Source organism: Thermobia domestica, chromosome 5 (genome assembly GCF_964235325.1).
Source record: "Thermobia domestica chromosome 5, izTheDome1.hap1.1, whole genome shotgun sequence".
Lineage (NCBI taxonomy): Eukaryota > Metazoa > Arthropoda > Insecta > Zygentoma > Lepismatidae > Thermobia > Thermobia domestica.
Window position 1 is genome coordinate 203,330,185 of NC_137458.1, and position 13,142 is coordinate 203,343,326.

At 36.8% G+C, this 13,142-nt stretch overlaps 1 protein-coding gene across 1 annotated transcript in view; it reads left to right on the top strand.

The window, feature by feature from the left end:
- Positions 1-4,839: 4,839 nt before the first annotated feature.
- The window catches only part of LOC145684759 (uncharacterized), a 48,662-nt gene continuing 40,359 nt past the window's right edge, over positions 4,840-13,142 (top strand). The window contains exon 1 of the mRNA XM_081757132.1: positions 4,840-4,936. Within this exon, the coding sequence (XP_081613258.1) occupies positions 4,922-4,936 (15 nt within the window). The 5' untranslated portion in view covers positions 4,840-4,921. The remainder of the gene's footprint in view (positions 4,937-13,142) is intronic.

Here is a 13,142-nt window from a genome sequence, read left to right on the forward strand (position 1 = left end):
TAGATTAAGATTTTGATAGAGTTAGTTAAAACTTAGTTGGCAATGCTTAAATCCCCCATATTTCCTGTCTCTTCTGATGCATTTAGAGCAGAGCTGTTATATATATATATATTACAGAAAGTATGTTACTAAGTATGACATTTACTGTTCACATGTTACTCCTAGGTGATGCGACTTCGATGTGTGACACAAAATGTTAGCGTATAACGGGGTCTTGCGAAGACCTTTAATTTGATACCTCATATCATGAGGCAAGCTGTTCTTAAGTTCCAATGTCGCCTAGTGAAAATGTCTTAAAATATCCACTGAGTTTAACGATAGTTCAGGATCAACATTCTATTGTAAACCTATTAGATTCGTTTTCTCTAAAGAATCGCCAGGCCAGAGTATAAATCCATATCCGTCCGAGTACTGCCTCATTGCGTTCCTTGTTGCCTTTGAAGTTGTCAGCATGCAATAGGTTTTGCCATTCAGATTTAAGCAAAGCGCCTACAATGTCCGTCAACCGCCATACGTAACTGCTCTACTGATTGCCTAGCACCGTAGTTTCGGCCTGCAACAATGTTAATGTTATGGACTCAAAACAGCCCCTAAAATGTTGAATAGAACAATAACGACATAGTTTTTGAACATTTGAATGAAAACTGGACAATCTACACAAAATTTGGAATCGACCAGCGTAAACGGCACGTTTCTAGCACTTGTGGTTTTCGAGATCTCGTTGTCGAAAGAATTGGGGACAAACATAAACTTTTCTTTGGAGACAAACATATAAACCTAGCATTTTAATATATAGATTATTTTTTTTACTTTCAAGTACGATTTGTTTTACTTTTTAAAAAGAAAATTTCTTTTATTTTTCATTTTTTTAAATTCAGACTACAGTGATTAAATGCTTTTTGTGTTATACTGAAAAAGAAAGGTTGAACTTACTGTTATTTCTTTATTAGATTGAAATGTTTAAAAAAGTAAAAACATTCCTATGCCAAAAAGAAACAAGTAGAAAAACTTAATTTTTCAAGCCCTTGCATCTCTAGATACAAAGATTGTATTTTCATATGATTCACTTGGCATTAACCCTTTTTAAATCTGTGAGTAAGCACATAATTTACAGTCAAGTGTTGTCATTTGATTGGCATTAGCATATGCTTAGTTGCATTTTATTGTAGGTTATGCAATCCTTCTTACACCTAAAGCTACGAGCTATACTTTTCATATGAAAACATTCAAATTCTTTCAAAAGCCATATTTGCTACAAACAGTTTTCGCCTTTGGTTCTAAAAGCTTTTATATCTTCATACTACGTACGTCATAGTACGTCAATGAAACTTGACTAGTTTATATCTTAGGGATGTAGATTTTTTTTTTTAGGCGTACCTTTCGTGCATGTTGTTAATGTATCAATGTATCTTGATGAATTCCGAGGGTCATTGCAAAAGTCATAGCAGCTATTTTTTCTTGAAAATGGTAACGAATAAAAAAATTCTGAAATACGCAAATGGAAGGTTGGTTAAGATGTAAATATTACATGTAGGAAGATGGATGAACACATACACATACGCCACCATAAAGATATAGCACGAGAAAAAACACGAAAAAAATTGTCGTTTCAAACGTGTTTTACTGTCTATGCAACAGTACGCAATAGTACAGGGCAGGAAGACAAGCGCCAATGCATCTGAAAGACGTATACAACTAATAATTTTACCCCTACCAAAATGCCGTCTTCATTGTGTAGGCTCTTTCACTACCTCTTCTAGATAGATATTAATGTTGGCGAGAGACAACATCCCTGTCAAACTCCTCTTCCAACTGTATTTTCCTCTGCCATTTCCTCCCCTACTTTAACGCTCACTTGTTGGTTCATATGTAGGTTTCTTATGAGTTTTCGATCTTTCCATTACAATCCAAAACTCCAAACAACAATTCCAAGCTCATGAGGTCAAAAACCTTTTCTAGATCAGTAAGTACAATATGTACCTCTTTCCCTTTTACTATAAACCTTTCATCGATTATCCTTAATAAGCAAATTGTATGTTCTGTACCCTTACCTCTCCTAAACTCGATCTGTTTCTCCTCAACTTCTAGCTAAATTGTAAATAAAATCTAGCCCTCCCTCAGGCGATTCATTTCCAAAGACAAAATAGACACCTACAATAGCGAAGTCGAAGCCTGTAACCACACTTTTACAATCGCTCAGCTAACGATTGAATTCCATGGTGAAAGTCGTCTGGAGTCTTCGATGGGAACAAGTCTTCGATCTCCCTCGTGGCTATGTGGATAGCGTACGCATCTTTCATGTGGTTTGATTGCCGGCGGGAGCTTATGTGGTTCGGATCTCACTTTAAGCTCTAGGTCTATGTCTCAAATAACCTTGTTGCTAAAAGAGATGCTCAACTCAAATCAAATCCGAAAACGAACAAGTCCTCAATCGCACAGTACACAGTCGGATCTTCAGGGAAAGTCTTAATTTCCCAGAAGGGTTTGAGATGACGGAAGAAGCAGTAGTCGGTGGGAGACATATTGGGCGAATAAAGTGAATGAGGAAAGATTTCATACTGCAACTCATAAAGAGCCTTTTCGCGATATGTGGGCGAGCATCGTCGTTCAGTATGAGGATATCATGTCTGTTGACTGTTGTTAGATACTTGCGAACAAGCTTGGGATGCATTACACATTTCATGGAGTTCAGCACTCTAAAGATCTGCATTGATGCTTTCTATTCGCTTGTGAAAGACATAATGAATCATTTCTATCAAAGACCACTATACCAACAACAATACATTCTGTGGGGTGGAGACATGGTTTTGAAAACCATCCTGGACGTTATTTACAAGCCAAGCATTATCCTGACCCTTTACAATAGTTTATAGCAAATTTAATTTTTCATCTGTGACAATTTGACATATTCCTTACACTCAAAGAACTTCACGCTTCCAGATGGAAATTTTTGTCGGTTGGTATCCCAACTCATGTGGCACTCCTGAGTACGAGTTTTTCACCTTAACAATTGCGTGGAGCTGCTGAGCTACAGTCGTCTTTCGACATTAGACATACCTATCACTTTTCTGAGGGTTTTTCACGGTATTCCTGAGGAGCTAATCAGAAAATCATTGATCGGTACCCATTGGGGTACATTTTGCAACGTTGTATCACCAAACCGAAATTTGCAAATCAATGGTAAATGATACCTTAATTTGCCATTCCTGAACCATTCCTAGATTATGTTTCTATTAAATTTTATTTATTTGCTTTTATTTTTATTTATTTTTATATTTATTTTGTTTTATTTTTTTATTTATTTACTTTTGCTCGCAGTGCAGAATGTTCCAGTTTGAATTCATAAAGAGAAGTCAATCCCAATTGTGTGTTTATGATGCACTTTCACGCTGACTGTTCAATCACATACCCCCTCCTCGCTATCTGCGTACACCATCCTACTTGAAGGACTCGTACAGAGTTTGTGACGTTAGTCCATCTTTGTGTTGTGAGTTCCCACCATACGTCAAAGCTGACATTATAGTCGCATTAATCTAATATTTCTTGACAACGAAAGAAATAATTTTTATATGGTGTCTTTTTGGTATTCAGAATACCACCCTAGTAGCAAGAAGGCTTTCAGCCAGTTGGCGCGTGCTCGACTTTTGGGTTTCTACGCTTGCACTTGAAACGGATGCTTTCATACAATCTCCCTTTGTTGTACTTGCAAGCGATGCTTTAGACCCTTCGAGAGAGTCATAGCATCACTGATCGTTGGTTGGCTATTGACTTGACTTGACTTGTAAAACGCTTGTCAAGCTTGAATGGAAAACTGAATGCAAGGTTGCCTCCATGTAACTTCGTTACTGGAATCCAGCTTGCGGTATGCTTGCACGTTTTCCAATCAAGCTGGATGCAAGCTTGGCCGACTTGCAATTCAAGCTTACAGCAAGCGGTTTACAAGTTGTCTCTGCTACCAGCGCAATATCATTCACTTTAAACAAATTTGGAAATCCCGCTCAGAAAAATAGATGGAGCGAAAACGAAGCTTTTTAATAGACAAAATATTCGTACAGAGTTCATAAGCACCAATATATTAAATTCGTCCTCAAAGATGAGAGAAGTTCATCTGGTATTACTTGTCTCTTTTTAACTGTTGAATATAAAGATTCGAGATTTAATACTCGTACATCAGTTGTTTCGATACACAGAATATACCAACATCACATTTACTCATATAAATTCATTATGTATGAGGGTTTGGAGAGAAGAGGAAGAGCAAATATTGTCCGCAGTTAAATACCAGACTTTTGTTTTTCTAGTTCAAAATATCTCAGAATAACCTGCTTATTCAAGATCACTTATTAAAACTTACCAGGCCATTCGCTCCGAATGACAATATTTTATTTGACCTTACGATGATTTAAAGTGTCAATGCAGACTACCGAATATTTGTTGTTAGTTTTATCACAACGAAGGAAGGTGGCAACTCTGACACTCCCTTTTCCGTCGTGGATTATTGTTGAATAATAATTACGATCCGTGCGAAAACAGTGAAAGTGAGATTGCCTGCGAAAGAGCATACAGGAAACAGAACTGCATCTTCTAAAACAGAGAGCCACACCCATGCACAGTGAACCAATCCACTATTGCCTGTAGAAGAGAAAAAATAACATATATGTTAGGGCTTCCAGACCTTTTTTTTTTTTTTTTTGACAGAAAAGAAGCAGAAAGGTGGAAAAGGAGAGGAGAATGTATCTCTCTGAAACGAAGAAAAAAATAGAGCCTTTGGCGAAAAGGCGAAAGGAATGGAATCTATATATATAAGCAATAGTGTTATGTTAACCCACTGCCCATACCATCAACAACAGAACACACTTTCTTATGTTCAGTACTGTTAATCTTACGTGAACGGCATTATTAACATAATAATATAGTGACCATGGTGGAATTAAAGGTAAGATAACAAATTTAAATATACTTATTATGATGGACAACTGCGGTACATGGTGTGTCACCTATGTGAGCATGCAACCTATGTTAGCAAGAACTGGTGGCGCGATCCTCAAATCTAGCTCTGTTGGAGGCGAAATAGTGTGGTGGGGAACGGCATATACCAATTGCTCTGGCTTTAAGCCCCTGTCGAGGTGCGGGGCCCGTGTCAATAGTATGCCTCTTCCTCATAGACTTAGTATTGCATAGTTACGTAAGGACGTAAAACACAAAAACTCAAAGCAATATATTTGATATATAGAAGTGTTTTCTGTGATGCTGTGAGGGGTCAACTGTGGATTGTACAATAGAATGGCTCATCACTAGCGTGTAACTTGGTTACTTCTTAAGTATTAGGGAACCTTCAATGTTGACAATACTAGAAGTAATTATTCATATTTTCGTCTAATTCAGAGGTGTTTTCTAGGGATGTTTTCACACTCTCTTTTCTCTGATCGTTTTATTTACCTAGGTATACAACGGCAAATACAAATAATAATAATAATAATAATAATAATAATAATAATAATAATAATAATAATAATAATAATAATAATAATAATAATAATAATAATAATAATAATAATAATAATCAACAAATACAGTACAGAGACAAGTTTAATTTTGTTTTTTAAACTTAATTACACAATGACCTTGTAGCCTTATCAGACAGAGTTAATTTGTAATTCGTGTTCTGAATATTCCTTTCCATCATTCTGCACAATTGCTCGATGATAGTTTGAAGACAGAGATACTGGCTGCTTCCTTCTTTATGCCCAGCTAAAAAGCTGCCCTGCTATACTTGTTTGATTGAATTCGAGTTTAGCGTCTCTTTCAACACTGAGGCTATATGAGCAGGCTTTCTTTTAAAAAGAAAAACATCCGGAAGAGGGAGAAAAATCAAAAAGCCAGGAGCTGCACTGGGATACTACTTAGTTCCTAAAGGATGTGAGGATGTGAGCTTACACAAAATATATGTATTTATAATTTATCTTTGCTCCGGAGAAAATAGGAACAGTAAGTCTACTCTGAGGAAGTATAGCCGGAAATAACACTGCATATGAGACATAGACCTTCAGTTTAATGTGAGATCCGAACCACATGAGCTCCCGTAGGGAATTGACCCACGGACTTTCGTATGCGAACCATATAACCACTAGGGATATTCTCTATTCAATAGCTCATTAACCGGCCTTGCACTGCATACATTGTTATTGTTTCTCTGTTCCATTTTGTCACCGCGTACATTCTTTCACTATAACTCAAGTAGGATTATAACCCTCGGGAAAAAATAGAAACTTAGTTCATCTGACTGATCAACTTCCTTTCTCATGGTTAGTTTTCCCTTAATATTCTTCTACATGTGGGAGATAGTGGTGTTATTCAGTCGGTTCACACCGGTTCGCTAGAACCAGTTGTTAAAATATTTCGAGGAACAGTAAATTTTAGTTTAACTATCTTTCTTTCTAGAAATTTTTACAGTTACAGGTTAAATATACGATCTCGCAGATCACAGTATAAGCGTTTATTTCTTAATCTCAATTGCTCAGGTAGAGCGTTCACCTCTGGTGCTTGGGGTCCCGGGTTCGATTCCAGCTCCCGCCAAGTGAACTTTGTGGTAGACAAACACCGTGCTCGTGGGTTTTCTCGGGGTTCTCCCGTTTCCTCCCACTTTCTTCATTCCACCATTTCACTGATCTCTCATCATCATCGTCTCCTTTAGCCTAACCGGCATAAGCGTGGGGCGTAAAACATAAAGATTTCATTTCAATTCAATTCAATTGCTCAGGTATCAAGAATGAGAACTGGGATCACATAGATGTCGTAGTGAGGGTTATTTATATTTGAAACGGGTACTTATGTTTATCAATAATGGTTGATTCATTGCTGGATTAAAGTCTTTCCAATACTTTTTGACAACAATCTATCTCGAATATTTCGTTTCCAAGATATTCGCAGTGCTACCTAATTTCTTCACATCTTGCAATATTAAGATGCTGTGTAGGTTGCTACTTGTCACTTGTGATATCCAGTAAAAACTTTGCTTTTGTCTACCTTGTATAGTTTGCTTTCTAAGAGAGTTATATATATATATATATATATATATATATATATATATATATATATATATATATATATATATATATATATATATATATATATATATATATATATATATATATATACCTATTCATATCCACCTACTCTCTCTCGCGCGCGCGCGGATCCAGGATATGATCAAGGGAGGGGCTAAACCATAGTTTGCCGCTTCATCCAGTGTAAAGATAGTAGGATTTGAAGCCCATTTTATCCAGTGTATACGTGAGTGTCAAGGGGGGCTATAGCTCCTATAGCACTCCCTTTGGATTTGCGCCTGTATATATATATATATATATATATATATATATATATATATATATATATATATATATATAGAGAGAGAGAGAGAGAGAGAGAGAGATGGTGTTTCAAAACAACACCGACAACGTTTAGGAGGTGATTCCTGACACCAAGAAAACTAACTAACTCTATGGCCTATCGAACCCGGAGGTTCAATGCCGCGTTCACAAAAGCTCTCCACTGACTTCTATCCTTAGCCAATTGGATCCAGTTTCTACTTTGTATTCCAATCTCTGCGAGATCCATCTTAATATTGTCCTCCCATCTGCGCCTAGGTCTTCCTAATAGTCATTTTCCGATTGGTCTTCCAGTCAAGACTTTGAAAGCGTTTCTACTTTCTTCCATCCTAGCTACATGACCTGCCCACCTAAGCCTCCTATACTTGATGACCCTAACAATGTTTGGTAAACCGTATAAATTATGTAGTTCCTCGTTATGAAGTTTCCGCCATTCCCCATTCCCGTTCCTCTTGGGTCCGAATATTCGTCTCAGGATCTTGTTCTCAAATACTTTCAGTCCATGTTCTTCCCTCAGAGTAAGCGACCATGTTTCGTAACCATACAGAACAACAGGCATGATTATCGTTTTATATATTTTAAGCTATTCCTGACACCAAAATAAGATAAAAAGTATAGACCAGCCTGGGCGCACAAATGCTTTCTTTCAGAGTTATAGGCTGCCGAAAACATGAAAAACTGAACTTTAAAGGTACATAGCTCCAAAACTATGGGACCTACTGTAGTCGGGTCAAGACTTCACCTAGTAACTAATATGTGCCCTACCCAAATATCCAAGCTTCAGAATCCTGCGGTGCTTCCGGAACAATTTTCATAAAGGGGCTCCGGGAATATAATTTCAAGTACTCGTCAACTAACTCTATAAAAATTGATGCGGAAGAACCGCAAGATTCTGAAATTTGGATATTTGGGTAGGGCACATATTAGTTACTAGGTGAAGTCTTGACCCGACTACAGTAGGTCCCATAATTTTGGAGCTATGTACCTTTGAAGTTCAGTTTTTCATGTTTTCGGCAGCCTATAACTCTGAAAGGAAGCATTTGTGCATCCAGGCTGGTCTATACTTTTTGTCTTATCTTGGTGTCAGGAATCACCTCCCAAACGTTGTCGGCGTATCCCAACATTTTTTATAGAGGTAGTTGGTGAGTATTGCAAGTTATATACCCGTAGCCAAACTCCCTCTATAAAAATTGTTGCGTGAGTACCTCAGTATTCTGAAACATGTATTTTTGGATAGCGCACATATTAGTTCCTAAGTGAAGATTTGAGCCGACTATGGTAGGTCCCATAATTTTGGAGCTATGGACCTTTAAAGTTCATTTTTTATGATTTCGGCAGCCTGTAACTCCGAAAGGGAGCATTTGTGCACCTAGATTGGTCTATACTTTTTATTTTATCTTGGCGTCAGGAATCATCTCCCAAACGTTGTCGGTGTTGTTCTGAAACACCATGTATATACTAGCTGAACCTGCGCTGTTCACTCAGCGCATCGTTCTGTTATGACCATGAATCTCCTTCCCACTATGCATGTTTCCTTACTCACACAAGGAAAGGATAGGAAACTCACAAAGTAAGTAAATTGCTATGTGTAGTAGCTGGAGTGAGTTTGTAGCAAATTTGTAGAGGTAATGCTATATGAAGTAGAACTTTCTTTTCTAATAAATGTATATCCGCCCGAGTACGCCTCATTACATCTCTTGAGACCTTTGAAGTTGCCAGCATGCAATAGGTTTTGACATTCAGATTTGAGCAAAGTACCCTGCAACGTCCGTCAACCCTCCATACGTAACTTCTTTACTGGTTGCCTAAAACCGTAGTTTCGGCCTGCAACAATGTTAATCTTATGGGCTCAAAACAGCCCCTAAAATGTTGTATAGAACAATAACGACACGGTTTTTGAAAATTTGGTTTCTGAAACATAGATATTTGGAAGGATGCCTACTGGTTCTCAAATAAAGTCTTGACCCGACTGCTGTAGATCTCATAGTACTGGAGCTATGGACTTTTAAAATTTATTTTTTCATTTCATCGGCAGCCATAATTCCAAAAAGAAGCATTTATGCACCCAGATTGGTTTATACTTGTTTGTCTTATCTCGGTGCCAGGAATCACCTCCCAAACGTTGTCGGTGTTGTTTTGAAACACCCTGTATATACATAAATTGTGGCAAAATTTGTATTAAGAACAGTCTTAAAATATTCTAGTAAGCCACTTGTTTGATAAAGATTTGTTTTAAATACTTGTGCCATCTCATATATTTTTCAAAATAGTGTTAATTCTGCCAGGGAGCAGTAATCCTTCTGGAAAGTGTTAAATCTTGTTAGAAAATTGCGCCTGTTGTCTAGGATACGCCAATTTCCCCACCGTTATCTGCTTACTATATTCTTTGTTATCACAGTTGGCCCAGTCAAAAAAGATCTTCTCTACTAAGAAAAGAGCTTACTCATCGTGACGTCAATGTGGATAGTAAGTATTTCGAATAATAGTGGTCCTGATTATTGGATTTCGTTGTATCCTAGATTTGTAACAATTCATTTATTTGGCATCCCCACTGGTCTAGTGACTATGCGTGTTCATGGCTCTGGGTTCAATTCCCGGTAGAAGAACATTATAATTCCAGCCCATTGCGGTAGTTAAGATCCACCTTTACTGTAAGTCCACGTATCATATAGCCTTGGTTCTGAAAAGGGACGCTAAACTTCAACAATTCATTTCTTACACCTTTTTTAGTAAAAATATTCTTAACGTTTAGCATTCTGCGATAATACACCGAGAGTGGCGGATCTAGTTTTTCGGGACACAAAAATAATTTAAGCTATTATTTATATATTTGGAAAGTTTATTGTAAACTCATGATATGCCTACCATAGTTTGGATTCTGCCTGCCCCCTCTCCCCCCATCCAAGTTTTCACCTTCTAGATCCGCTTCTGGCACTGAGGCTACGGGAGACGGTGATGATAATAAATGAAATAGTGGAATGAAGAAAGTGGAGGATTCGGAACAACCTGCTCATGCGGTGTTTGTCCACCATATAGTCTACTTGGTATGATCTAGGATCCAACCAGAGGCTTCACGCATACAAGGTGAGGGCTCTACTACTGAGCCACTGCTATGTTTTCGAATTAGAAATTTTGGAACTTGTGCTCGAACATATTATAACAGCATTAATTTGCCTTTTTAAGAGCAATGTATGAGCCTCGAAGTAACTGTCCTATTTGATATTTCAACTTAAAAAGACGTTATTGGCATCATATGATGCCTTCAAAGATGAGCATTAGAACTCAGCGTTGTTAAACTTAAGTCATATTATTAAAATAATGAAGTTTAATTCAGCCTTTTTAAAACATATTTTGTTTTGGTAATTCTTTGGGAAAGGCTTTTTGTTACATATTTAGTTAACCTGGAAAGTCGTTAATCGGGATTCGGTTACAAGCGAGGGCGCCCATCAGGGGGGAGGCAAGGTGGGGCGCTTGCCTCCCTAAAGGAAATTGTACTTCGGAAGATCGAAAACCCAATAGAATTTTTAGAATAGTTACCGCCAGTGGTCGAAGTGAGATGTTATGCGGTGGTATGCCATACCGCCTCTGGTTTTTTGGCAATGAAGACATACCGTCTCTGGTTTTTCAGTGATCAAAACAATATTTAAATAGCCGTTATGTTGAGTCAAAATTATAATAAAACATACCGCCTCTGCTTTTTTTCCACTTCGAACACTGGTTACCGCAAAATTTGAAACTATATTTCAAATGTTGCTTATACTTGCCCTCCTCTGGAAACCACAACATGAGCGCCCTTGGTTCAGGGGCGTCATTTAGGGGGGCAGGGAGGGGCAATTGCCCCCCTGAGTTTGAGATTAATATAGACTTTATCAAAATAATAATGGTAAATCAGTGAAAAACGAGAAATTTTACTTAAATCAAGGGTCTTGCCCCCCCCCAAGCAAAATCTGAAATGACGCTCCTGCCTTGGTTACAAGATTATAGTGTATTATGTACTCGTTGCTGCAAATAAATAAAGAAAGAAAAGAAAGTACAACTTTCGTGGTTTTGTTATCTAACTCTCTTCGAAGGAAGAAAATGTGATGGACACGTGTCTATTACTTGGGTGATAACCTTACATAATGGTCTGTACATCAATTAACTAGATCGGATTCAAATGCAAATGTGGTTCGAACCCCACGTAATTATAATAGTAGAGCCTGTCCTTCGTAACTTGGCATTGCATAAAGACATAAACAAAAAAATCTACCAAAGAAATTATAAATTTGTAATGTGCTTAATACTTCAATCAGTTTATCGTAAAGTATTTAGTGTGCATCTGACAAAGGGAAAGGAAAATAAACAAATTTTTTATTTGAAGAAACGTCTTCTAAAGTAAAACGTACAATTTTTAGTTGTCCATTCACATTTTTTTAATCGATTCACTTCGTGACTGTTATTCATGTTCAACAATCTGGTTATGTCTGGTGCAAACTTTTCGTTTATTTGTAAGCCGCTACTACCAAATTAGATGCAGAGATCATAATACCACATAAACCACGAAAATCGTCAACCACAAGGATCAACAAAAAACAATAGAAAGGAATTTCTTGATAGAAAGCAAATACATAGTTACGTGGGCTTTCATTCCTCTCCGTTACAATGACATCAAGATCTTTTTCAGGCTTCATAGCTAACTCGCCAATGGAACGTCCTCTAGTTGGAAAATGAATCTGCAGGATTTCTTAGAATAGTGGTTTCCAACCGTAGAGGTCACCCACTGGAGGGGCGTTGAAGGAAACTACATTCGTAACCTAATATAAAAGATGAAACTGATCTTGTTTATAATCGATTCACGGGAAATGACTGAACCGATTGAAATGATTTTTGGATAATAATAATAATAATAATAATAATAATAATAATAATAATAATAATAATAATAATAATAATAATAATAATAATAATAATAATAATAATAATGAAGAAGAATTTTATTGTCGTTAAGCTATGCATAGGAATAGATAACGCCAAAATGTGATATAATATTGGTACCTAAATATAAATGAATAATAATCTATAACTAAATGATGAAATGACATAATAAAATGAATAACAATAACCATATGCAAAAATTAAATACTAATAGCTCAACACTAGGGGTGGCCAAAATTTTCCGGAATGGGAAATTTCACTTTCCGGAATTCCAAAAAATTGGAATTTAGAAAATTCCGGAATTAGGAAAAAATCCGGAATTTTCTAAATTCCGGTCTTTTTACGAAATCCGGAATTTTCCAAAATTGGATTTTTCCGAAATCCGAATTTTTTCGAATTCCAGAATTTTTCCGATTTTACTTTCCGGATTCCGAAAAATAAAAATTCTGGAATTGGACATCCCTACTCAACACTAAATTAGGAAATAGATTACATTTCTATAGAACATTTAAAATACTCCAGTAGAGAATAAAAGGGAGTTGCAACTAACCAATCGCACAACTTACTTGTAAATCTATCTAGACCTATGATGTTCATTTGTTAGTGTCGCAGGCAATTTGTTATGCAGTTTTATTTCTAACGTCTAGTAACTATTCAACGATTTGGACAGTCGTTGATATGGGGCATTGATGAGTTTATTGCTTCTAGTATTGTACGAATGGATATTTGTCTGAATTGTAAATTTTGACGATTACTTTTTAAATCAACTACCTCAACTGAGATGTTATCATGTTACTTTGATTACACATCCTAAAGCGTGAGCGGGAGTCGTGATTTATG